Source organism: Pollicipes pollicipes, unplaced genomic scaffold (genome assembly GCF_011947565.3).
Source record: "Pollicipes pollicipes isolate AB1234 unplaced genomic scaffold, Ppol_2.1 Scaffold_6686;HRSCAF=7923_pilon_pilon_pilon, whole genome shotgun sequence".
NCBI classification, from domain to species: Eukaryota; Metazoa; Arthropoda; class Thecostraca; order Pollicipedomorpha; family Pollicipedidae; genus Pollicipes; species Pollicipes pollicipes.
In genome coordinates this window covers 45752416-45780100 of record NW_023596921.1, presented here as the reverse complement: position 1 = coordinate 45780100, position 27685 = coordinate 45752416, and the positions used below count along the sequence as shown (strand labels likewise).

The following is a 27685-nucleotide window of genomic DNA, read 5'->3' as shown; positions in this document are numbered from 1 at the left end:
AAGATCAGCCAGTAGACCTACCGTCCTTAGTATTTTCACAATTAATGGTTGCATAATGACAACAAAGTTTCAATAATTAACAGCAAGGGCGTCGAGAACAACGATTATAGAAACGTTCTGATTGTGTATAAGCCATCGTAAGTTAATTTCCCAGCTAGGGAGAGCAATGAGGCAGGTCGATAGATCCGGCCTGATAAATGACTTCCACTCATTTTTAATACGAAAATAGCAAGACCTTTTGCTGGAAGACGCCGCAGCTAGGCTAAAATTTATGCATCGGCAAGCACCACTCGCCTCCGTGGCGCAATTGGTTAGCGCGTTCGGCTGTTAACCGAAAGGTTGGTGGTTCGAGCCCACCCGGGGGCGGGCATCCATTTTCTCATCCCTGGTTGACAATTCTGTGTCCCGTTCCACGTGTCCGCCACCAACATTGGACAGCCGACAGTACTTTCATAGGTTGCGTGTCCTAACACTTCATTCGCAGTTATTGATCCAATTATTCGCCTCGAAGCTGCAACCAACGCTCTGATGGCTCTGAACCAGCCATCCACCGTGGCAGAGAACATGAGTAATAATGCCAACTGTGGCAAAACAAGGCATCCGCGCTTCCAGATTGGACAGTTAATCGAGCTGTATTTGTCGCACCATCCACCGCTATGCACCACCCATCACGCACCACGCACAGACCTATGTTCCGGGTGGCCCGCACGTTCAATCACGTTCTGCTGAACCGGCACGTACCGCAAGTAGCCCCGAAGTCACTGATCAGCCAGCGATACTATCACAAGCACGCGCATCGCTTGCATGCGACATGGCAAACGCCGTTACACAGGCTGCCCGCACAGCACTGCAACACGCGCGGCGATACCAAATAAATGTACAGGGCCAAGTCACAGATCCCTCACCAGTTACCACCCACCAACAAACGGCCCGCTACGCACCACCGATCTGCCAAACATGTCCTCATGCGCATCGCCCTCGGCCCCGATGGTGACGGCACCTCCGGCAGTTACCGACATCATTCTCCACCAATCAGCGCGCGGCCTCGGGGCGGAGCTCGTATAACGCCCCCGCCTGTCGACGCGCGCCGCTCGAGTTTCGTCCCGCGCATCCAGCCGGAGGCGGCGAGAGGAGACGGTCGAGGGGATGGGAACGGTTGCGACGCACGACACCGCCTCATGTCGTTGCTCTCGCGCAGCGACGACACGGCCCGAGCCTGGCGGCGAAGAGGGGGGGGGGGGGGGGCATGCTTGCGGTCCGACGGGCGAGGGAGGGGGTATGGGGGGAAGGGGAGGGCAAAGGGTCAGGTAGCGGTGTGGAGAAGGGGTATGGAGAGAAATGAAGGCGTAGGGGCCGGAGGATTGGGGGAGGGGAGAATGGAGGCCACGGGGAGAAACCGGGGGAAGAGGGCCAGGGCAGGGACCGGGAGAGGGGGTATGGAGGGAGGGCAGAGACCGGGAGAGGGGGTATGGAGGGAGGGCAGAGGACCAGGGCAGAGACCGGGAGAGGGGGTATGGAGGAAGAGCAGAGGGCCAGGCGGAAACCGGGGGGAGGGGGTACGGAGGGCGGACAGAAGACCCCAACAGATGCTGGCCGCTGGGCCAAACCTGGGCCTGCCGATACGATATTCCACGACACGGAGTTGGAACGGGCGCACCACGTCTGCTCACGAGATCCGGCAGTTCTCGCCCCTCAGCCGTTGGCTACATACACCATAACGCGGATGACACTCGCTCTCTGCAAGCGATACGAAAATCCACTATCACAGGTGGCATGTTCGATTCCTTCAACACAGAGTACAATCAATCCACGCCGACTTCATAAGCGTTCCACGAGGACCAAAACTCAACTGGCTGGAATGCAGTGCCGAGGGAGCTATCCAGGATTAGAGGGGGGGGGAGGGGGGAGGGGGGGGGGGGGGCAGGCGGGCAGACACTTCCAATTGCTTCTTCCCATTCATGACCTTAACTGAAGGTTTAATTATCAAAAATGTTCGGTTCTCAGGACTTCAAGGTCTTCCCCTATTGCGACAGTTCTCGCCTCTATGCTGGAAAATGACCTGCGTGCCCCTGGACTCGCGTACGAACATTCGCATTGAGACTAGCCCAGAAATGAGTAGCTCTTGACCCGCCGTGTACAATATGAAGCTCATTTCATGACTCAGGGCATCGCTGCACAGTTTTCAGTGGTCTTCAGCTATCAGAAATAGGTACGACCGCTACTCCACGCATTTGAGTCCGGTGACCGCATTTGAATCATCTTTCACGAATAACGTGGTCAACACGCCCTGCGGGACGAAATTCTGGTGACTTATCGGTCCCATTGCTGCACACGGAGGCTGCCGGAGCATCTTCGTTAGTCTTTTTCTTTTACAGATAATTCTTATCGCATACCCAGAACAGGCGCCACGCAGTCAGCCAACGCAGCAACGCAGCAAAGCTTCTCTGCTTAGCGAAATTATCAGTTTAGCGAAACCGGCCCGCTTTAACGCCCAAGCTGGGGCGGCTTAGGAGCGAGCCTTACTCCCTGGATCATTTACGTCTTGTTAAAAACTACAAAATTATTATTTGTATTCAACTTTTATATCGCTATTTTAACTCTGCAACTTTTGCCTCGTGTTTCTCATCCAGCATATCCGGCTTTCCCCTGACGTTTGAGGTACCCGGCCACGCGTATTTTCCGTTGTACCTCTATAAAGTCGTCCTGCCGAGCAAACAATGTTATCGACCAATGACAACGATTTAGAAAGTAAGAGCTCCTCTGAAAGGAAGTCAACTGCAACAACTTTGAAGTCAAGTACCAAACTGATGTTGACTTATGTACCAGACGAATGCAAATGTTAATTATTCAAACGACGTGCTAGGAATTGTTTTCTGGTTCGGTAATTGCAAATGTCGTGTTGATATCCACATTTTGCCCATAATATGCCCCTGTAGTGATTCGCTCCAATCACGACAGTAAGATGGCGCCCCATTGCACCCTTGGAATCGGCCGCTCCTCACGCATCCCCGCCGCCGCGGGCTTGGCTACGTCGGATTAGAGGGCTTACATGTTCAGCTAGGTGAAAATAATATATTGCCGTAAAATATCCACGTCCCAACCGCTTGCAAGTCAGAATATTTCACAAGGACACAAGTCCACACGGTGCTGGCGTGCTCATCACTGCGATCGGCAATAACTTATCCGGTCTGACGCCGCCACGCCCTGCCCCCCGGCGCACGCCCACACCGCTCGCTAGGGGTATCCACCCCCAGCAAGGGCAAGTCCACCACATTAGCCTATAGACGCAGAACACCCAATGGCTGGCATTACTACGTCATAAAACCAACGAATATGAGGAAGAAGAAAATGAGCACGCCGAAGACTTTGATCATGAGCCAGCGGTTGTTGGTGACCGACTGGAAGTACTTGAGGATCTCCGTGTGCGCCGCGTCCACGTTCATTGACGTGTCCTCCACATTGGCGTCGATTCTGCAACAGAATCGAACAGGATCAGAACGGGACGGACGGAGTCAGCACTCGGGACTGTCGGTGCGCTGGCCGCGTCAAGCCGGCCGGCGCCGGCCGGCTGGGGGCGGGCACCGATCGGGGAACCAAAGGCTGGACGCCACCCGGCCGCCAGAGCGGTCTGCTGAGCCCGAGAACGTTGCACATAGCGGGTCTCAGAGGGTGACTGACGCCGGCACCTGACAAGAAGCGCGTGACGCACCGGTACGCAAGCTGCGATCAATAAGCTAAGTGTATGTTTTGGGTGATAATAGATATCCGGAAAATCTTCCAGTAACAGCTTAACCAAATTATTGAACCAAAAGGAAGGCAAGAAAACACATCGACAGCTACCACTATCACAAACAGGCACCCAAACGACCAAAGCATCACGCCCCAAACCAAAACAAAAGACAAGTTTCAATATTATGCAGAATCCGTCGGCGCCAGTTAGAACCGGACATCAGCGGCCGGCGCTGATAGCGCCCTGCCGTATCAGCGGCGGGCGGTGATCGCGCCCTACCGCATCAGCAGCGGGCGGTGATCGCGCCCTGCCGCATCAGCGTGGCCGCGCCCTGCCGCATCAGCATCGGGCGGTGGCCGCGCCCCGACGCATCAGCATCGGGCGGTGGCCGCGCCCTGCCGCATCAGCATCGGGCGGTGGCCGCGCCCTGCCGCATCAGCATCGGGCGGTGGCCGCGCCCCGACGCATCAACATCAGGCGGTGGCCGCGCCCTGACGCATCAGCATCGGGCGGTGGCCACGCCCCGACGCATCAACATCAGGCGGTGGCCGCGCCCCGACGCATCAGCCCTCACCTCTGCACCATCTCCTCCTGCTCCTTGACCATGTGGGCCAGCTGCTGAAATATAGCTCCCAGCTCCACCACCGTTGACTCGATGTTCTTCATCGTCTCGGAGCGGGCCGCGTATTGCATGTCCTGTGGCGAGGCATAGGAGTGGTCTGACACCCAGACACTGACACAGGGGCGGCTTTACACCCCGGCACTGACATAGGGTTGGCCTGACACCCCAGCACTGACACAGGGCAGCCTTACGCCCCGGCACTGACACAGAGGCGGCCTTGCACGCCAACACGCACACAGTGGTGGTCTGACCCCGGCGCAGACACAGGGGTGGCCTTATACTCCAGCACTGACACAGGGGTGGCCTCACCCCCTGGCAGACACAGGGGTGACCTAACGCCCCGGCACCGACACAGGTGTGGCCTTACACCCCGGCACAGGCACATAAAGCGAGGACGCAACCTGCCAAAAACCAATCTGAAAAGTATCATGCTTAGTTCTGAGAAGCATATCGTCTTGAACACCTTAATATTTCGACGTAAGTGATGCCATTTTTCTTTTAGTGTGGGCGACGTCAGCCATTGTGGGTGGTGAACTAAAGTTCGCCAGAAGTGCAAAATTTTCGGGCACTGGTATCCAAAGATATGGCCTATGAACAGCAAGAGCGACTTTGGAACAGATCACGTCAATTTAGAAGAACTTCCGATCTAGTCATGTTCACCCATTTGAACATGGGTGCAAGCATTGCTCACGCAAGTTAAACGTACCAAAATCACACGTTAATGGTGATTGGTGGTGTGAACGTGACATTCACCACCGTACCCAATTTTTTGTGTTATCTTACATTACACGGCGCAGTAGGCCCGACACACACACACTCGCGTCCACTCTACCCTCCAGCGTGATGGACGAGGGAGTCCCCTGATCACCTCAAGCTTCGGGCCGTTCGAAGCGCCCGCCCCCCTGACCGGGCGAGCACCAGTCTCGCTAGCGGCGGCACTATCCGCACTCACCTCCTGCTCCATGAGCAGCATCTGCTGCTGGCCTGCGGCGGCAGGCAGCGGCGGCGCCGCTCGGCCGCCGCTCGCGCACGCCGTCCATGTCGAGCGTCACGTCTCCGCGCGACGAGGCCGCCTCGTCCGCCAGCAGGACCGAGCCCTGGTGAAAGCCCTGCAGCGCTGACGGCGGCAAGGTTGGAGGTGACGGCGCCCTGCGAGAACTGCTCGCGGCGCGATTTCTGCTGGCGCAGATTCTGCCGGCGCGAGGACGGCCCCGTCAGCAGGACAGGTCAAGGCCGCCGATGGTGGCGACCCCCGTCAGCGGGCGAGGTCAAGGCCGCCGGTGGTGGCGGCCGGTCACGAGGCCAGCCGTACAGGGGAGCAAGGCCTCGTCAGGCCAGCCACACATGGAACACGGGATTGACGGGGCCGGTCACGCAGGAGACATGGAGCTGAGCAGGGAACCACACACCGCGTACCGGCCCGACAGGCGCCCGGGCACGTGCAGCGTGACGGAGCGGATGGAGTCAACTGCCCATGTAAATGGTGATGTTAGTCGCACACAGAACATGCGACACAAGATTGATGGAGTCCGTCATACGGTACGCATGGGGTCGAGAGGTTCTGCTACAAACGGAACCAGGCCACGGCTCCTGAGGAGTTAGAACTACTGGTAACATTGTGACTGCATCATTCACAGCCGTCAGCTCCACACATAACGCGCACATTCACCCATCACGAAAGCGACGACAGTGATTGAGAGCCCCAAAGTAAGGTTGATGGTTGCACCCTACGACTCGGCTATCACCAGCCCCGTGAGGGCAGGTTTCGACGGTCGTTCACCTCCGTGTGGCGGTTCACATCTCCAGCTGCCCAGTACAGGTGGTTCACCTCCGTGTGGCGGTTCACATCTCCAGCTGCCCAGTACAGGTGGTTCACCTCCGTGTGGCGGTTCACATCTCCAGCAGCCCGGCACAGGTGGTTCACCTCCGTGTGGCGGTTCACCTCTCCAGCTGCCCAGTACAGGTGGTTCACCTCCGTGTGGCGGTTCACATCTCCAGCTGCCCAGTACAGGTGGTTCACCTCCGTGTGGCGGTTCACCTCTCCAGCAGCCCAGTACAGGTGGTTCACCTCCGTGTGGCGGTTCACATCTCCAGCAGCCCAGTACAGGTGGTTCACCTCCGTGTGGCGGTTCACCTCTCCAGCAGCCCGGCACAGGTGGTTCACCTCCGTGTGGCGGTTCACATCTCCAGCTGCCCAGTACAGGTGGTTCACCTCCGTGTGACGGTTCACATCTCCAGCAGCCCGGCACAGGTGGTTCACCTCCGTGTGGCGGTTCACATCTCCAGCTGCCCAGTACAGGTGGTTCACCCCCGTGTGGCGGTTCACATCTCCAGCAGCCCAGTACAGGTGGTTCACCTCCGTGTGGCGGTTCACATCTCCAGCAGCCCAGTACAGGTGGTTCACCTCCGTGTGGCGGTTCACATCTCCAGCTGCCCAGTACAGGTGGTTCACCTCCGTGTGACGGTTCACATCTCCAGCAGCCCAGTACAGGTGGTTCACCTTCGTGTGGCGGTTCACATCTCCAGCAGCCCAGTACAGGTGGTTCACCCCCGTGTGGCGGTTCACCTCTCCAGCAGCCCAGTACAGGTGGTTCACCTCCGTGTGGTGGTTCACCTCTCCAGCAGCCCAGTACAGGTGGTTCACCTCCGTGTGGCGGTTCACCTCTCCAGCTGCCCAGTACAGGTGGTTCACCTCCGAGTGACGGTTCACCTTTCTACTACCCCAGTATAGGTGGTTCACCTCTGTGTGATGGTTCACATCTCCAGCAGTCCAGTACAGGTGGTTCACCTCCGAGTGACGGTTCACCTTTCTACTACCCCGGTATAGGTGGTTCACCTCTGTGTGATGGTTCACATCTCCAGCTGCCCAGTACAGGTGGTTCACCTCCGTGCGACGATTCCCCTCTCCACTAGCCCGGTGTGGGTGGTTCACCTGTGTGACGTTTCACCTCTCACAAGCCCAGAACAGGCGACTCACCTCCGTGCGGACCTCCAGCACCTGCTTGAACTGGCTGGACATGGTGGCCAGCTTCGACTGCAACGTCACCACTACGTTGCTGGAGAAATTCTGCACGTTCTTGCCGCCGGCCGGACCGCGGTTGCGCCCCAGCTGCTGCAGCTGCAAAATCTGCTTATTCAGGCTACCCATGTCCTGCTTGATGATGTGAGTCAACTCCTGGATCTCAACCGGCCGGTCATCGAAAATAGACTTCCGTTTGGCAACTGAAATCACAAACACCACAAGCTGTTACCGACAATTGTCACTTCACATGGAGTACAGGCATGCGTCATATATATATATATATATATATATATATATATATATATATATATATATATATATATACACATATGTATATCCAATACAGTAGCTCAAGAGGTTACAGCGCCTGCCTTTCCGATCCATCCACCTGGGGTGGGGTGGGTTCGAGTCGCTTTAGGCACTCGCTGTTTGTCCTTGAACGACACGACATGCGATCGATGGTGGCCGCCGCGCTTAAGGTCAGGTGACGTCAGAGAGCAGGTCGGACCGTGCCGAGCATCGCGGCGCGGTGACCTTTCGCCCCAAATCCTGCCGTTGACCTGACATTGCACCACCAGATGGCAGGCAGATGGCACAACAAGCACTGCTTAGTGTGAACTCTGATCCTATAAATCCACCCGCTCAACAGATATTGATTAAACCTTAAAAGCCACTCCTGATTAGCTCATAGAGATACATTATTTAAACAAAAACTGTAGTGACTTTACTGTAAAGATACACACTGTTTAGCTCAGCTGAGGCGAAGTTCAATATGGTATTACAGTCTTTACAAGCAAGGTTTAAAAAAGCGTGCGTCGCCCGCATGACCCACGCCAACACGAGTTGCTCCAGCCGTCGCCACTCACGGTGTGTGAGCTTCTCCAGCTTGGTGTAGGTGCTGGTGATGTCCTTGCCAATCAGCTTGGCGATGCGCATGAACTCCGAGTACTGCTGCAGACTGTGCGGCCGGGCGGCGGCCGGCGACGGCGGCGCGGCCAGCGTGCCGTTCAGCTGGCGGCCCTGCAGCGAGCGCAGCACAGAGGCGAACTCGCCCGTCCGGTCCTTGAACGCCATCACGTGCGGCTCGACGTCGACCGGCTCGGCGGCGGCGACGGCGGCGGCGGCGGGCTCGGCCGAGCTCCAGATGGCCGAAAAGCCGGAGGGCGGCGGCTGCGCACTGGCGCTAGGCCCCGGAAACCGGCGTCGGGCCGTCGACATTTGGGCTCATCTCAGGCTGACGCGATGCTCACTAGAGCTGCTGGGGGCCGAGACGAACAAACTGGTAGCAATGTGTGGCTGTATGATGCTGGTCTGGACTGACCTTGTGTGCATCAAAAGGCTGAAGCATATGCACACACTGCAAGTTATCATCCTGCATACCAAGGGTGGAGACAACACCAGGCTTCTGGCTTCAAAGCCAGTAATAATGATGATTCTGGCTTTATTTCCCATAAACTGCCAGAGCCATTTAAAAACAGGATGACTTTATTACATACTTCATGTGGGATGCAGTGGCAGTGTGGCACAGGCTCAAACACAGGACTGCCACCTCCAGAGCCAAGCACCTAAACCACTATGCCACCCCCTCCCCCTGCTTCAAAGCCCTCAGATCAACACCAGTGGCTGGAGCTTTGTTCATGCAAAGCTGAAGTTGGGGATCTTGTACTTATGGAAATGCACAGCCAAAGCCAGGTCACAATCAGTTCAAAATCAGAGGCTAAAGCCAAACTCCCAACTAATATGCCATACTGTACACCTATAGATGGCCCAAATCATTATTGTGCCTGCTAAGGCTGCATGAGATCAGGAAACATCACACAGGTTTTGCTGAGTGCTTGAGGCAGGGCCAAACCTCTACAAATTTATTATTATTTTGGAATATCATCTTGCCTTGAGCCAGCATGTCCACCTGTCAGACCATTAGTTTCCAGGGCATCCTCAGACATTTTTAGGTCCATGAATGCCTGGCTGGTTCAGGCTTTGAGCCATGTCTGGATCACAGCCTCAAAAAGTCATTGAGTATTGGGGTACAGGGACAGTCAATATAAAGGACAGTCATGACTGCAGTGATAAATCATGACCAAGAAAGAGCAGCCCAAGTTTGGATGAGCAAAAGCAAAAGCTGTTGTTTGGCCTGTGGTCTAGAAGCCAAGCTGTTGCATAAATGTGTGGATTTGTATTTTTTGATTGCATACATATATATCCTGTTGCATATTAGAGTACAATGAGTTGGGTATGCCACAACCACTTCATTTAAGGGCATCACTTTGCAAAACATGAAAGTTCATGCTGTAGTGCCATTGCAAATTACTTCTTGAGGTGATGCACAATATCGCCTCCTAATATCTTTACTTTTGTCTGATAACAATTGGCACCCCATAATTATAGTTCCCATCACACAATAAAGCAGAACAGCTGGCAGCCTTCCACTTCAGAGCTCGCACTTCTCTCAAGTATCTTTCCCCATTTGTATCTCAACACAGCACCTACCTGGTAGGATCGATGAACTGACACAGGCCTAGGCAAAACCTTGAACAGTATAACAATATCTAAAATTATCGCCGTCTTATTCGACTTTGAGTGGCTCCAAACGAATACAACACACTCGGCGCCCGTACATCCACTAATCCCCGCTCAAGATTTATCTCCCGCAACGCACCAGCAGCTTATAGCAATGTCGGCTAATATGACGCGAGATGCGCCATGGTGCTGAGGTGTACATGCAGTCAGCTGTTCGCCTTTCAATTGAAGTGATATACCGCTAACAAAGTTGCGTTTTGGTATTTATGCGAACAGAGGTCAATAAATGATACAAAATAACTAAATTCCGTTTGAAATTGTATTTTGAAATTTCATTGTCACATCAAAATTAGTAATACTCATGTATTCAACGTTCATGAATTGCTTCAAACTTTTCTTCATTGGTTTTGTCTAACTACCAAAAAGTATCATCATATATTAAAAAGTATAAGGGGCTCTGACAGGAGTGATAGCGACACAGCGACCTCAGTCACTGGGGATGGATCCATAGATCAGCATACTCAAGCTCAGGCTGATGCTGGTTCCCCCAGTCCGTAATGGCTACATAATGCTCGTCAGTGCAGGGGTAGGCAAGGTCTGAAGATATTGTACACTAGTGTAGACCAGTTCCTTAATAAAAGTGATGATTTATGTTTGTTTATTTCTGACCATAAGCCAGGCACCATGATGTTGACAGACGCCCCTCCCAAAACCCAGAAAATTCTTATTGCGTCATCTCTCTTATCAATTTCCGGGTGCACCCTGTACACAACCTTTAATCTATCTCAGCCCAACCTCGGATCTAGTGGTAGGAGTCTGTGTATATTTGTCTGCGTCTTACTTACTAAACGCAGCTGAGCACTCATTTGGGTCAAGTCCTCTGGAGCAAGTGTGGCTGAAGATGGCCTTGAGCGGGAAGGATGCCCTGTTACCTGGCTGCATATACAGAGGTCCATCACGCAACGTCTAGGACAGCGGGCCAATTGGAAGACCTTCTGTAGAGAGCATGCAGAGCCCAGTTTTCTCACTTGATGGTTGGAGGTGACTTTAACTTGTCTCAGATTGACTGGGCAGCAGAGTGGTCGTCAGGTCCAGAGAGTCACCCAACCCACTCACTGGTAGACACCATTCAGAGCTGTTTCTTACTCCAGCATGTCCAGCAGCTAACACGCTACCGGGTCGGTGAAGCTCCTAGTGTTCTGGACCTCATTTTCACAAATAAAGAGGGCATGCCGAGCCAAATCAAATACCTGCCTGGGCTAGGTAACAGTGACCATATGGTAATCAGGTACACTTTGGTCTGCTACTCTGGGCTACGACTCCTCGCCCCAGCCAGCTGAAACGCACAAATTATGAGCATCTGGCTGACTCCCTCAGGTCAATGGACTGGTACCTGATGGAGATCCTCAGCCTCGAAGATGCTTACAAGTTCTTCAAGGAAAGAATCGCCAGGGCTACTGAGGATTGCTCCGTCAGGAGGAGGACTAAACCTAAGAAGAACTTATACATGAACCCAAGGGCCATGCAGCTAAAGAAGACTAAGGAAAGACTATGGCAAACGTATACGCGGACTCAGGGTGTTCTGGACCATGCCAGTTTTGTGCATTGTCGCATTGACCTTCGGAAGTTGACTAGAAACCTTCGGAAAGAGTATGAGATTAAATTAGTAGCAGATCTCAAAAGAGACCCCAAGGCCTTTCGGAGGTACGCCAACCCTAGACTACGCAAAAGATGCAGGGTAGAAGACCTTCTTGACGATGATGGAGTGTTGACCAGCAGTAATGAAGGGAAGGGCAATGTCCTCTGCAAATTCTTCGCCAGTATTTTCAGGGACGAAGGGACCAGCGCCATGCCCGTGTTACCGTGCAACTTTACTGGACCGTTACTGGATGACACGGCCATCTCCACCCAGGCAGTGGCAAAGAAATTGGCCGCTCTGAAGACCTCGAGCGCCCCTGGGCCAGACGATGTCCATCCAAGGTTTCTTTACGAGTCCGCAGATATTCTGGCAGCACCCCTTAACATGCTTTACCGAAAATCTTTGGCATCCGGAAGGCTCCCCCGGATTGGAAGCTTGGCGAGGTAGTCCCGATCTTCAAAAGGGTAACCGACAATCTCCAGCGAGCTACCGCCCAGTGAGCCTTACTGCCATTCCCTCCAAGATACTCGGAACTTTCATCCGTGATGCCCTACTTAATCACTTCTCGGAGTCTGGACTTCTTCATGCAGCCCAGCATGGGTTTCCCCTATATGATTCTGTACCACCCAGCTGTTAGAGGTCATGGAGGATTGGAGCGCCGCGGCAGAGGATGGAGAGCCGGTGGACGTGGCGCACCTGGGCTTCAGCAAAGCCTTTGATTCCGTTTTGTATAACCGTCTGCTCTCCAAGCTTCATGTTTACGGTGTGTGAGGTGATTCGCCACGCTGGATCAGGGCTTTTCTTACTTACCGGATGCAGAGAGTGCGGGTCCAGGGCTCGAAGTCGGCATGGACCAACGTCGTCAGCGGCATGTCGTAAGGGTCAGTACTTGGACCAACGCCGTTGATAATTTTCGTGAACGATCTGCCAGAACAAGTGCGAAGCGTGGTCAGTATGTTTGCAGATGACACCAATGTCCACTGTCGTGTCCCGAGGTCCCTGACTAACTCAGCTCCGCAGGCGGACCTCGACGCCCTGGCCAAGTGGTGAAAGGAGTGGCTGTTGCCCTTACGTGCAGCAAAGTGCAAAATAATGCACATCGGGAACTGCAACCCGAGGCTGACATACTTCTTGGACGGCGCCGAAATCGCGGTCGAGTCCACCGAGAAGGACCTCGGGATCTTCATGGATTACCGGCTCCAGTTCCACGTGCAGATGGCGGAAGCGATCTCCATGGCCAACCAGATGCTGGATGTCGTGAGGCGGTCTTTTGCCAATATCGATACTCGCACGCTGCTATTGCTTTTTAAGATCTTAGTACGTCCGTACTTAGAGTATGGCAACGTTATCTGGAGCCCGTTCGGTAAACTGGACCGGAAGCGGCTGGAACGGGTCCAACGACGAGCTATCCGGCTTGTCTATGAAGTCAGGCGCCAGCCATACCTTGAGAGACTCAGACTCCTCCAGCTGCCCTCTCTGTACTATCGTCGTCGTAAGGGAGACATGGCAACAGTGTACCAGCTGTTTCACGGAGGTATGTCGCTGTCGGAAGAGAAGTTCCTGACAAGGCACAACTCGGAGGTGACGAGAGGACACCAATGGAAGCTCAGAAAACCTCGAGCTAGGACTCCCGTCTGTCGTAACCCATTCAGCACGCGGGTCGTCAACGACTGGAACGCTCTTCCACGCCCGGTCGTGTCGTCGACCTCGGTTGAGCATTTCAAGTCTAGGCTTGATACGCTTTGGGCTGACATCATGTACGACGTCCCACACTGAATTTTCCCATAATTTGAGACTGTTTGGTTACCGGACCGGGAGCCTGACGAGACCGGGACCTACAGGCCTAGTGGCCTTTTACAATGCCCGATCACCATAAGGTAAGGTAAGGTAAGGTATTATATGGTATCCATACCAAAAGTGAGCGTGGCGCAGTTGTTGCGATTACGACATTCCATGGTGTTGAACGATTGTTCGTAGCAAGGATAACAGACCACCGTCCCGAGCTGCCTCGCGGTCCGATATTGTTCAAAATTAGTAGTCGTTCGGTCCTTCCCTATTTTTGGGAAGTGGGTTCCTGACAGGTACGTTCCTTCTCTCATCGTCGTGCTGATGGTCATCAGCGTGTGCCACAGGAAAGCGAGAGACTCAAGACAGCCAGACAACTCGCGGATGAATGACGTATTTCCGGAGACAATATCTTGTTTGCTACCCTAGGTCATCGTAGACTGTGGTCATCGTTATCTTGGACTTTCAGAAACATGTTTATGGGTGGTATGTCATGAGGCTTACGTGGGACATGTTATAGAAAACTATATTTTTTGCTGAAGTTTACTCTGCAGCTTTTCACCAACAAATTGCATCTGTCTGTTGCCTAAACTGCAAATAAATTCATTTTTTGTTTGAAGAATGACATTTTTGGCATATCAGGGACATCATTGCAGTATTTTTTGGGGGTGTACAGCACAAATCTGAGCTCTAAAAATGTGCATGGTCTCCATCAATGTCAGGGCATAGAGAGCCAATTCTTAAAGGAATCATGATACTGAACAGGTAATTTCAAGCAAAATAATGTAGAGATTTAGTGTAAATTTGCCAGGCCTGAGTTTGGCATACAAAAGTAGAAGTTACAGAGCAGCAACATCCCTCAGGCAGCAGTGGTCGTGGATGTCATGTCACAGTAGGTGGATTTCTTACAGATTTGAATGTGGTTACAGTGTATACCACAGTGTTGTAAAGGTTGTTCTACTCTGTATGCTAATACTTCCCTCATTGCGAGGCTGATCATGAATTTGGGATTTCATGTAGTTTGCCATGTGACATGCTATTTCACTTGGACCTGGGTTGACCCATCCGAGAAATGCAGTTTAACTACCATCAACCAATAGTGTGATTTAGATTATTCCTGTTAAGAGCAGTGCTCTGTAGTTATGTTTTGTTTTAATGAAAAGCCATGTTGCAGACCTTTTGGAGGAGTTTTCAACCCTGCCCTGGTAAAGACTTAAAGCCCTCCAGTTTCTGAGCAAGGTACCCAACAAACTGGGGATACTTTTTCGTGGAGGGTATTTCAATGTTACTTTGGCATTTACTGCATTATAATAATGCTATTCAAATCCTACCATATATCCTATATACCCATATATCCATATATCTTACCATATATCATGTAAGCCATGTGGCCATCAAGGCTATTAAAAATATAATGGTGGAGTCATTGATATTTAGTATCCAGGAGCACAATTTTGAGCATTTAATGGCTCTCAACAAATGTTTTGCAAGATGCAATGGCATAGTCAAGCATGTCTCATCAAAGAAGATGTTTGCCAAAAAGAGAATGTTGTTGTTTAGAGCATAGGCATAGGAACATTTGAAAAACTGGGAGTCCAAGCTCAGAGTGTACTTGAGGAAATTTTTCTGGAAAGCAAGCATGATGCCAGGGGGGGGGGGGTAGGTGTGGAGGTTGTTATCATTCTTTATTCAAATGTCATGACTGCTATGCTAGATATGCATCTAGAGCTGTTTCTCACTGGTGCACAATGTTGCCTATTCAACTCATGTCATTTGGTGAATAAGGCTATCCAGATTCCCTGGATTAACCATCCATTTTAACACTGTCTTTCCTGGGGAGGCGAAATTCCACAAACGGATAGGCATGCGGCCTGGATATAGGCTGGTGAGAATTTTAAAAGTGGATTGATGGCTGACAGTGCGACAGATTTTTCATGCGCCCTCATTTGGCTGGCTGCTATTCAAGAGACAAGACTTGTTGTGGTGTTTTAGGCAGAAACAGATCGGGAGCTTGAAACTGATGGAAACAACGTGACAAAAGCCATAAAACCGGAAGCTCTGTTTTAAGAATTAAGCCACATAATAAGGCCCACCTGTCATATGTTCGTTATCTGGGCCCTTCTCCTGTCTGCCGTCGTTGACCAATGCCCTGGCCCGGACGTCTCCCGCATGACTGACTGTGAACTGATCGTGTGGCTACTTTGTTGCTTACTTTCGGATCAGCGTTACTACTACATGGTGTATGAAACATGTGTTGGACACCTGCATCAGTATCTTTTTCCGAATTATATTCCCGCACATCACACCATCGCAGAAAAATAGCCTCCGGGAAGCTGTCTGTCTTAGGTATGAATTGGCCCAACGGACACTTCATTGCCCATCATGCAACGTATACAACTTGACCCGCCTTTGTGTGTAGGCAGGGGCGTAGCCATAGTCTTGCCAAGGGGGAACACAAGGTTGACAAAAGCCCATCTTTTGGTGAACCCCCCTCAAAAAAATATCCGGATGTAGCTTACTTGTTAACAAGTGACACGGGTTTCTTCGTTCTGTTGTTATTTTTACATTGCAACCAGAACATAAACCAGGAGCTGCCGTGAGCTCAAGTCTGTTTGTATTTTGAGGCCAGTAAACTGCAGAAATCAGGCGTTGAACGACTGCATGGAATAAATCACCGGCGCTATTAATGTACCATGGTTAGCTGACTCTTCCTAAACCGTTAGAATTCAGAAGCTGTGTCAAATTGTTAATCTGGGTTCTACAGACATTAAGGACATCGCGAGGGTAGATTGTAGATCGATATGTGTGATCCGAATTTGAAGATGAAAATTTGATCGCAGATCGAGTGGTCAACAATGTGTATTAACATGGCCAAACCATGGTTGCCTGAAAATGTTCAACATTCAGTTGGAATCGATTAGTGATACAATTTATGTCACGTGATTTTTAACATGCGCGCCCGCAAATCTTCGGAACAAAAACCTCGACACCAGGCGTTGCAGTCTCCATGGTCCGCTGGGCGTTATCCCGGTAGCTAATATTTAGCTGTGGCACACCGGTGGGACAAAAATGATGATGTTTCGGAAATGACTACCTTTAAGCGCTTTAATCGACTACAAATACAAGTTAGGTGACGTAATTTTGAGCATGTGCACTCGAAAATCTTAAAAACACAAGCCCTGTCCCCAGGCGTTGCAGTCTCCGTAGCTGCGCAGCGTCGGCCTAGCAGTTTACGTTAAGTTGTGGCCAACGGATGAATGAAAATGACGAGGCTTCTGAAAAAGTATCTCTGAACGCTTCATGACATCAGATCTTACATTTAGAAAGGCAGTCTGAGCGCATATTTCACGTGTGCAATTTTTAGCTTGGCGAAAAAAAACGGATTGGCCCTTAAAGCACCCTGAAGTGGGGCAGGAATCTGGTGGTGGAACTGGAGGAGTAGAGGTAGAATCTCCATTTTTCGTATTTTTGGAGCTATGTATGTATCCAGAAGACAGATTAACACGGCACCCACCGTCTGGTGGCACTTGCAGTGGCCGAAACTTTTCGGTTTTACGAAAGTTGCAGCCCAGACCATCCTTGTCCTTGCTCTCGAGGTTGCGGGCGGGCATGTTCAAGCCTTTTGATGTAATTTGTTTCAATTATAGATTCTGAAAAAATGAATGTCCTGCGACAAACATGACGTGACCTTGCTCGTTTTTAAGCTCATTTCGACCCAGCGTATTCAGCAATAATGAGATCCCCATTTACTCAACAATGATGAGACCCCTTATTTTCTTCCGGGCAAGGATCCTCTTGAGCGGAACATCAGGGGTACATTACCGTTTCCGGTCAAGGGCTGAAGGGCCTTTCCGTCCCATCGCAAAGTGTTTTCTGGCTATCATTCTGGTGGCACGGGGCGGGATCTCCTGGTCGATCCGGAGGCCATTAGAAGGGTATATCATATCACATTGTTCCCATCCCTGACACGGAAGGCCATCTGACCCGCGCAGTTAGCCCCGGATCAGCATAGGAACCCTCATTGACGCAACAACATCCCTGATCACCGCGGGTTGTCAGATAATTGTCACATAGACTCCAGTTCCGTGTGTTTCTGTGTTATTCAGAGATATTGAGCTCTCCCAGGCTGTAGATTGTAGATGAAATGGGGTTCCTAATTGGTATTAACATGGCTAACCCATGTTCGTCTTAAAATGATCAAGATCCTGTCAGAACTGATTACTGATAAGAAAACTACGTAATATGGTCGTGAACATGCGCGCTCGTATGTCATGGCAACAACAGCCTCGACGCCCGGCGTTGCAGTTTCCAGGCCGTACGGCGTCGGCTTTGCGGCTGTAACACTAAGCGATGGCCAGTGAGCAAACGAAAAACATGACGCATCATAAGAGAGATGGCTGGTGAACTAGGTAAATCGGCATGCATGCTTAATATAGTGCAAAAGTTAGCCAAATGCAGCTTCAATCTGAGAAGGGGGGCAGTTAACATTGCTGGCCCCCCACCTTGAAAAGTGGGGGAGGGGGACATGGCCCCCGTGGCCCTCCATGTTCCTACGCCCTTGGTTGAGAGCTATCTTTTTGACATGAATATATGCCAATATCAAGAAGTGAGCTAATGGTCATAATTTTTACAGGGTGCCTTGAAATCACAGGGAGAAGAATGGATATTTTGAAGGCAGAAATTGAAAGGAAGAAGAGACAGCTGGCTGAAAATAAGTTGACTGTGGGTTTGATGTTGCATGATGCATAGCATATTGGCAATTCTATATACATTTTGAATAAGTTGATCATTACATGTTTTGCGGGTTAATTCAAATGTGGGCTTTTCATTTGGATGATGATGTACTGGCACAGGCTGCCATTTGCTGTATGATCTAATCGATGTTTTGCGCTGTGGGGCATAAGACATTTTGCTCTGATCACTTTTGAATGCTTCATGTTCATGTGATGCCAGAGCGACTGAACTTCACCCATTTCTGAAATAATTTTACAGCATTGGTGCTCTTTACTATTTTGTACCAATGATAAATATATTTAGGTGCATTCGAGACTCACCAGCCAGCTCTGCTATATTCCAATGCTGTCATGGTGCACCCTGTAGCCTGATGGCGTCTGGTTCGTGGTCAGGAGCCGGGCCGGAAGTACTTCCGCCGCGGTGAGCTGGCGGCGCGCGAGGAGGAGGAGTACCGGCGCCGTTACGGGCTGGCGTCGGCCGAGTCGGCGCCGGCCGAGGCGCAGCCGCAGAGCCGGCCCGGCGCCGCCGACGACACGGCCAGCACGCCTCAGCTGGCACGCTCAGAGGTGGTGCGCCGCCTGCGCGACCGACTCGAACCCATCCTGCTGTTCGGCGAGACCGAGGCGGAGGCGTTCCGCCGGCTGCGGCGGCTCGAGATCATCGAGCCCGAGGTCAACCGGGTGAGTACAGGCCCGGCGGCGGCGACCCCGGCCAGTGACACGCCCAGTCGTCAGGACCGGGAGTGCCGACGTGTTGTTCCGAGGGCGGCAGACAGCACACGGCCGACTCAGGGGGCCCGCGGGCAGGGAATATTCATGAACTGTTCCACTGCTACACGCAGGCGTGGCCCTGCCACAAGGCGTCTTCCGTGCCAGATGCGCCTCGGAGTGCAGGCTGCTTGAAAACTACTTGGTATTCACAATACGGAAGAGGTTAGCCAATATGGGGGATAATGCCTTTAATGCCCAACATACAAACATACACCCGTTTGAAGTACTCCGCGTGCGATGATGCTGCCTGACGGTGCACCTGCCTGTGCGCCAGGGCATGCGGAACGACTTCCAGGCGGCCATGGAGCAGGTGGACGCGGCGTACCTGGCCGAGTACCTGCAGCAGGGCCAGGCGGACCCGGAGGCGGCCGACGAGCGAGCCGCCGCCGCCGCCGACGAGCAGCGCGTCGCCATGGCCGACATCCAGGCCGAGGCCGACCGGCTGGGCAGCGGCGACGCCGCCTTCGACACCCAGCTGCTGCTGCGGCTGTACAAGGTAAGCCGCCGCGCCGCTGGCCACTTCGCCGCCGTCGGCTCACTGGCAGCACATCTCTGGTTCCGCCTGCGTAGGGACTGGGGCATGATGCCGGCTCTGTGTCCGTGTGGAGGACAGTCGGTCACGCGGCCGTCGTCTGTCGGCAGTGTTTACTGCTGGAGTGGGGCGACCGGATCCACAACCAGCCGCGGGCAGAGCGCGACTCCATCAAGAGCAAGATGGCGCTGGCCACGTACAAGCAGACGCAGCAGTACCTGAAGCCGCTGTTCCGACAGCTGCGCTCCGGCTCGCTGCCCGAGGACATCCGGGAGTCCCTGGTCGAGATCGCCCAGTACATGCTCGACAGGAACTACATCAAGGTGACTGCGGGGCCGGCCCCAGATGGAGTGGACGCGGCTGGTGGCGTCGGAGAAGACGAGAGTGTGGCGGGCTGTAGGCTCTGCGTTTGCTTCATTCGTGCTCTGGTTTGCTTGTGTGCGTATGTAACTGTGGGTAAGTAGCACCTGAAGAGTCTGCAGTGGTTGTGCCGAAATTGGCGTACAAAGCAGCACTGTAAATACGCATATCATGTTATTTTGTTCTGCAGGCGTAGCTTACCTCGTGTTTCGCTGATTGAAATGGAACCATGCAGTAGCGTAAGAGATCAGGCCTTCCAGAGCGTGTTGACTGCTGTGTCCACCAGTCTTCTTGTCTTGGACGCACGGGTCGTGTGCCAGCTGTTGTATGGTACTGATCCATTGCGACGGCAGGTGTGTTGTGCCAGCCCGGCTGATGCTCGGCACATCATTGACCGTGTGTACGAGAAGTGGGCAGAGCTCATTTGTGTGCGGTCCAGGTTTTATCAGAGATGCCCATGTGCCGAGCGTCAGCCGTGTGTGCCGAGCGTGAGCGTGAGTGTCAGCCGTGTGTGCCGAGCGTGAGCGTGAGCGTCAGCCATCCGAGCGTGAGCGTGAGCGTCAGCCGTGTGTGCCGAGCGTGAGCGTGAGCGTCAGCCGTCCGAGCGTGAGTGTGAGCGTCAGCCGTGTGTGCCGAGCGTGAGCGTCAGCGTCAGCCGTCCGAGCGTGAGCGTGAGCGTCAGCCGTGTGTGCCGAGCGTGAGCATCAGCCGTGTGTGCCGAGCGTGAGCGTGAGCGTCAGCCGTGTGTGTTGAGCTTGAGCGTGAGTGTCAGCCGCGTGTGCCGAGCGTGAGCGTGAGCGTCAGCCGTGTCTCCAGTACATACTGGCCGTGCGTACGGAAAGTAAACAGAGCTCATTTGTAGGCCCGTTTTAAGTCCACGCCTTTCGTCGACAGGCCAACGACACGTACCTGCAGATGGCCATCGGAAACGCAGCCTGGCCTATCGGAGTCACCATGGTGGGCATCCACGCGCGTACCGGCCGAGAGAAGATCTTCTCCAAGCACGTGGCGCACGTGATGAACGACGAGACGCAGCGCAAGTTCATCCAGGGTCTGAAGCGACTGATGACCAAGTGCCAGGAGTTCTACCCGACGGACCCATCGCGCAGCGTCGAGTACGGTGGCTTGACAGAAGTGAAGCGGCAGCCGGCGCTGGCCGAGACGGTCCAGGACGGCGAGGCGTCATCACGACCGGCCTGAGCGCCGCGGCCTGCCGGCGCGAAGCGAACGTTTGCAGCGGCGTCTGTCAGATGGCAGCACCGTCTACGATGAATTCATGTAGGTGGCGGTGTCTTGCGTGACCCGGATCGAGCCACTTTGAAGACCGCGCGGGCGCTGAGAGTCGGCGCCGCAGCTGATCTGCTGATCAGTTTCCGCCAGATCAGGGTCACGCAGTGCGCGTCATCCGTCGAAAACGTCATCCATCATCATCAACGCTGTCGCCGGTCACATTGTTTGATTCCGACTCCGTGGCCACTGAGTGCGTACGGAGACTGCGTGGCTGTCCTGTGTTGGCGACGAGCGTGCCCTGGATCTGGATGCCGGTGTGAGCAGACCGACCGGCCTGCAGAGGCGACCATCGCCGAACCGACGGATAGGAGGAGTCGGGTTGCCTGTAACTGGTCTGAAACATGGCCCTGAGTGTTGCTTGTGTTGCCATGACCATGTGAACGCAGGGGGGGGGGGGGAGAGTGCATTCTGCGTACAACGGGTGAGGTGTTGCTGTGTGGCAGCCACGGCAATCATGCCACCAGAAATACAGTGATGTATGTTAGTTGTGTATCTACGAGCAGCGTTGCTTTCTGAGTGGCGGGTGAGAGGAGGAATGCAGCATGCATTTCACTACACGTACATTTCACTGGAGTGTTACGTGGTCATGGCCAGACGAGCGGCACACAACGAAGGCCAATTGTACTCGGTCACTTGACGCTATATTGAGCTGCTCCTTGCAAACACTTTGCTCACCCTATATACTGACCGAAATACAGGGAGCGGGAAGTGGTGATTGTGCTCATGAGCACATGAAGCCAACCAGGGACAAAGCATCCAGCGCCGAACTGGTGCAGCGGTCCCGTGCGTGTTTAAGCTCCAAAAGTTGAGGGAAATTGTTCATTATTCAAATTTCATCGATAAAATACACGCTATTTTCTCACGATTTGAATCGTGAAAACTTGCCTATAGCCTTTAGAATGGTCGCAATCAGCTGTTGGATCCGTGCCCAGCCTGTGACGTCAGAGCAAACAGCTCTATAGGGCTGATGTAGGGGTCAGAACGCTACCAAACCATTGCAAGATGAGAGTGTGTGGTTAAATCTAGGCAAATATTTCGGAGCATTATTTATGTGGCCAAGTCGCTATCGGCACGCATCTCTGCGATCTTCCTCCTTCTCTCTTCATCTTCTTCATCTTCTTTACTTCATCACATCACTTCAGATCAAATATCAAAGATCGTTTTCTCCGTCTCTCTTCTCGCCATCCCCCGCCTAAGGATTTCCCCAGCCCCTCCATTGGCTTTATCTCCGCCATCTTCTCCCTGTCGTTAGGGAGCTTCTGCGCTACAATACAGCACGCTGCCAAACAGCCGGCGCTGTCGCGGGGGGCATGCGTTACGCTTTATTCCCTCTTTGATGAGCGAACACGAGAGCTATACCATTTTTTATTCTTTATCCGCTGAATTCGTAAAAACCAGCGAGCGCGGCTAACAGGCTGGACTCGGCCAGTTACTCGGGAGCGGAGTGTCTGCAGATCCGTTTTAACGAGCTCTGCTGACGGCGCGGCCTGTTGTGCACCGGCGGCAGCCCGCCGAGGCCCCGCGGCGGCGGCGATGGCCGAGGCCCCGCAGCGGCAGCGATGACCGAGGCCCGCAGCGGCGGCGCGCCGAGGCCCCACAGCGGCAGCGATGACCGAGGCTCCGCAGCGGCAGCGCTCCGAGGTCCCTCAGCGACGGCGATGGCCGAGGGCCCGCAGCGGCAGCGATGACCGAGGCCCCGCAGCGGCGGCGCGCCGAGGCTCCGCAGCGGCAGCGCTCCGAGGCCCCGCAGCGGTGGCGATGGCCGAGGCCCCGCAGCGGCGACGCGCCGAGGCCCCGCAGCGGCGGCGCTGGCTGAGGCCTCGAAGCGGCAGCGCTGGCCGAGCGTGCCGCGGCAGACTGGCTCGACGCCCAACAGCTGAGGGTGGGGGGAGGGGGGGGGGGGGGAATAACCGCATGCAGCGGCAACAGCGCCGGCCGGAACACATCACACTGGCGTGATGACGTCACATGTGACATAATGGATGACGCATGCGAGCGAGACGTGTGATCTTGGCGTCTGGAGAGTGAAGTGCAACGTGTGATACGTGTGATGTGTGGTGTGAGACGCGAGCCACTTAATGTGTAAGTGACTACAGGCGAAGGAGTGTCTCAGAAAATCGGGGTGCTAATGCCACTTTTGGATTACGATCTTCCCATGCGTCACCATGGGGCTGATGCTATGCATTCTCGGGAGTGCGGGTGCCATCGCGCACACGCACCTACGCCTACATGTGTGACGCTTGACGTGTGACACCGGCAATGTGTCGTGTGCCATGCGGCACATCGCATGAAATATGACACATGGCACACCAGACACACATGGCACGTGTAGCGTGGAGAAAATGTGGTGACGTATGATGCGTTAGATGTGATATGTGACATGCGACATATGAAGTGAAGTATACGCAATCTGCTCGGCTACGCGCAGGGGCGTTTTCCCGGGGCACGTGTCTGCCCCCTGCTTTGTCAATTTTATCGCATGCATTAAATATGCCTGAACAAATTTTGACGATGTAAAATTCGAGGCGCATACTTGAATGTGTCGTCTGACATCAATTTAATTGCAGCGCGTTAATAAATCTTGACGCATGAAAAATCCACGGCACGCTCTTAAACCTACCTAGATCAAGAACATGTGACGTTGCCGCAAGCCATGCAAGAAACTTCGTGTGCCAGCGGCGTGCTGATCTGGGGTTCAATGTAAGTCTGCGAGCTGCTCCCCTCCCCATGGCCGACTCCGGTATACGCCCCTGAACAATCGACGCGTGATGGGTGACATGTGACACGTGATGTGTGACAGCCATGTGATGGGATGTGCCGACGGCTGTGTGATCTGTTAGTGTGACATGTCACGTTTCACATATACCGCGAGATGTGTGTCGCCTGGTGGGCGGCGTGTGATAGGCGACGTGTGACATGCATGGAGGAACGTCTCAAAGGCCAGAAGGCCAAGTCGCTTCTGAAGTCAGCATTTGCCCCGCATTAGCGATGGGTGATGTGACACTTAACAAAAACTGCGTGAGGCGTGGCCCAGCCGGTCGCTGCTCCCATCTCATCACGAGTGATGTTCTTCACACACCGCGCAGCAGCAGTGTCTGGTTTGCGTCATATGTCGTATGCCATGCGGCATTTGACATGTGTGTGACACGTAGTGTGTATGGTGTGCCGTGTGATATGAGAGGCATACCATGCCTTGTAACATTTGTGTGGTTGGCACGTGACGCATCACATGTGCGACACATGCCATGGGACGAGTGGCATGTGCCACACTTGAGATGCCATGTGACAGGCCGCATGCGCCACACTTGACATGCTATGTGTCGTGCGACATGTGTAACCGCGCTTGGGGCGGGATGCCTTGCGGGCCGTGTGGGTTCTGTTGTAACGGGGAGACACACTCCGATGCTGTCATACGCACGCGTGACGTGAATAACGGCGCGTTCGCATGCGCCGACCGGCGCAACATTCACCTGCATCGAGCACACTTCCAGAGGGATGCATGCCCGGTCCACGGCATGCAGCACCTTGAAGGTGGGAGCATCGGACCCCAGACTCCTTCATCGGCGAGTGTCAGCTCAAATGGGGCTTGTGGCGTGTGTGGCACGTTCCTCAGTTTTGAAATGCCGCAGCGCTGCGTTCGTCGCTAAAATCGGTGCAGATTACCAGTCCCGTACGTTGGGCGTTGATAACTGTATGTGTTGTAGTCTCCAGCAGTGTTCAGGCCCGTGGTCTGCTGGCGCTATCAAGGTGAGACCAAAGGCTTGCGCCATGAACCCATCTGGAGCCAGTGTTTCAAAGCAAAAGTCTCCCGTTTCCTGTGTCGGGGCCGGCAGCTGCGGGCCCCCACTTCCGGCGGTCGGCGCCGGAACGCACGGGGAGCGCGCCGCGGCTGGGCCCGGCTGGGGTGGGGTGACAGGTGTCAGCAGGGCCGCCGCAGGTAACGAGCGGAACGGACGCCATACAGCGTACCGCGCGCCGGAACCGCCGCCGCGCGGCCCGCAGTGTGCCGCGCCCGCCGCCGGCGACACGAGCGGCGCACAGGGCACCGGCCGGCGGCACTCAGGAGTGGAGCCGAGTGCCGGGAGTGCGGGGAGTGCGAGTGTGGACTGACCACGGTGGTTGACAAGGTGTAGCAGGCCCAGCAGCCGTGGCATCACGTGCCACCGCGGAGGACACCAGACAAGCGCGGCCGTCAGCCACGCGTGAGGAATCGCCAGCGATAAGCACAGTACGCGGTAAGTATATCTAGTTAAACGCCAAAGCAATCAAGTTAAGGTGTATTCGTTGAAGCCACGAAACATTTTCAGGAGCCTGCCTTTTAAAAGAATAAAAAAACACCTTGCTGGAGGTGCGCGAAAGAAAATATAGCACCATGGACTTACGACGGTTAACGTGACTTGTGTTGGCTCACTTGGATCACGAGGACCATGGATCAAGCTGATTTGGCAATTCATGTGTTCGAAAGTTCAGTGCATGCATTTGTGCATCGTCCCGCTGGTTCCCGCTGGTCTAGCGGCGATTCGCCATGTGGCTCCTCGCAGTGGGTGAAACGACGAGGCTGCTTGTTATCTGCCACCGCCCGCACGTCAGGGATTCTGCTGCGATTCTTTCGCTGCATATGCGATGTATCTTATGTCAATCTTACTTCTCACGTCGTTTTTAGGATTTGCGCTTGCCTTGTACCAAACAAGATGTTCCCACCATTCAGCATTCACGACGATCTATCATAGGCCCATGACTGACAATCCCGAGACAATGGCAGGCCTCTGCGGTGATCACAGTCCCCCTGAGACAGATAACGGCCCGTCGAAGCGACCAAAATCCTGGCAGGGCAATCGAGGTCATGGGAACGGTGGAGGTCTTCGGGACATTGGGAACTACAGATGCCATCCAAGAAGCCGAGACAATCGTACGCTTGCGAAAATTCCGGTGTGGCCGGAGGTCTCCGAGATGTCCATTGGTTTCTGAGACCGCCAGAAATGTATCTCAAGGACGGTGGAGAGCCGTTCAGGCTGCAAAACCCCGGGGACAATTTGGGATCCCAATCAAGGGAACGCGGAATCACGGCGACTGGAGATGGCGGAGACCTCAAGATGGCCACACCTCCGTTGTCGAACATTGGAACGGATCCAAGATCGGTCTGGTATACGATCACGTATGATCTGTTGGTGAAGCACCGTGTGAAAAAACGAGCTTGCGAGGAGCAGCGCGTTCGGCCCCTCGTTGGTGCTGTATGTGCTACTCAACGAACAATCCGTGCCTGTCGTGGTGTGGAGGGCGGCAGTCTCGACCGAAGTCGGCTCAGGGCTGCCTTGCGAAGCCTGTTCTCCACGCATCACTTGAGTCTAAAAACGCAACGTTGTAAGGTTTCTTCCATCAACCATCTCGTACTTTATCCGCTGATCTGATGCTCCCAAATATAATGATAGGCTATATTTCGCCTTTTAGATACATAACCATCACGATGATGATATTGATGTGTTCTCTCCTCCTCCTCGAAATGATAGGTTCAGATATATAAGCATATGTAACATCATATATTATGTAATACAAATATAACATAAGATACGCCCTATAACAAAGATCGTCATGCAACATATATACGAAAAGGTGATAGGTATGAATGGTGTGCGTTGAATGGATAAAAAACACGTAAGTTTCGCGACAGCTGGCAAAGCGAAGCGCTTCGGATGAGCGAATCATAACAATGTAACAGGGCATTGTCCGCGTGAATCACTTCCAGCAAAAGTACAAGAAGGGAATGTGTGAATTTTCGACTGAAGACTGAGCACGTCGGCGTACGTTAGCCCTGCTTCAACCATGGATAAAGGTGATAAAGACGCCAAGACGATTATCCAGGCAACGAAAAATGTTTAAATGCATGCATCAGGGAAACTTATCTGACCGCGCCGCGCATCGTTCCTGGACCGTGGTGCCGTTTGGATCTGATTTCCTCATCATGGTCGTCTTTGGATTTGACAAAGTTAACCGCGTTGGCAGTCGTGTCGTGTTGTGCTGTGCTGACACCCGGCGCGTTCACGCGTTTTCGTGGTAATTAATGCAACCATCACGATGACATGGATATACAGGCGATAGAGAGTTGCGGTAAGATGCTGGCATGGGAAAAGATGTCGGTCATGGGGCTGGGCAGGGCAGGATTAAGGATCAGAATATGCGACCAGACGCTCGTCAGTGACAGCCGCCAAGCTAGGCTGGTCAATATGGAATACAGGAGATTGGCTTGTTCTGCTGCTCTCATCGCATTGCATTGGTTTTGCCTTCTTCGCCTCGTTGCCTGTAAATCGTTGTCTTGATTTGTAGGAATGCACTAGCCAACTGATTTCATAAGAGCACTTCTCTTGGCCTTATCCTTAACGATATATTGATTCACAGGTTTTTGCCGCAACACTAAGTACATTTTGTCGCAATACTAAGTACATTTTGTCGCAACACTCAGTACAAGCAACACAAGTACACAAATGGGTAGTTCCATTAAATGCCAATTGAATGCCTGTCCATTGCCCATTAAGAATAGTTACCATGCCAATCATTGATGATCCACTGAATTGCCGTTCATGTATCACTTTGTTTTGACAAAGGCATGCGGCCAAAACATGAATGGATCGCTATTTTTCATTTTCTTTCACGTACCAAACAGGAAAAAGGCTACAAGTGTCCTGC

General features: G+C 53.2%; 1 protein-coding gene, 1 non-coding gene and 1 pseudogene across 2 annotated transcripts; 2 read left to right on the top strand and 1 right to left on the bottom strand.

The window, feature by feature from the left end:
• Nucleotides 1–292: 292 nt before the first annotated feature.
• On the top strand, nt 293–366 carry TRNAN-GUU (transfer RNA asparagine (anticodon GUU)). The gene has a single exon. It is a non-coding gene; the product is annotated as a tRNA-Asn (tRNA).
• A 1576-nt stretch (nt 367–1942) lies between these two features.
• On the bottom strand, nt 1943–10020 carry LOC119108512 (syntaxin-5-like; annotated as a pseudogene).
• A 3496-nt stretch (nt 10021–13516) lies between these two features.
• Prp18 (pre-mRNA processing factor 18) lies at nt 13517–21421 on the top strand. Its single transcript, XM_037231159.1, has 6 exons — nt 13517–13614; nt 17952–18040; nt 18445–18732; nt 19097–19318; nt 19465–19677; nt 20609–21421. Exons 2-6 carry the CDS (start codon nt 17978–17980, stop codon nt 20912–20914), a joined length of 1092 nt encoding a protein of 363 aa, XP_037087054.1. The 5' UTR covers nt 13517–13614; nt 17952–17977; the 3' UTR covers nt 20915–21421.
• The last annotated feature ends 6264 nt before the right edge of the window (nt 21422–27685 follow it).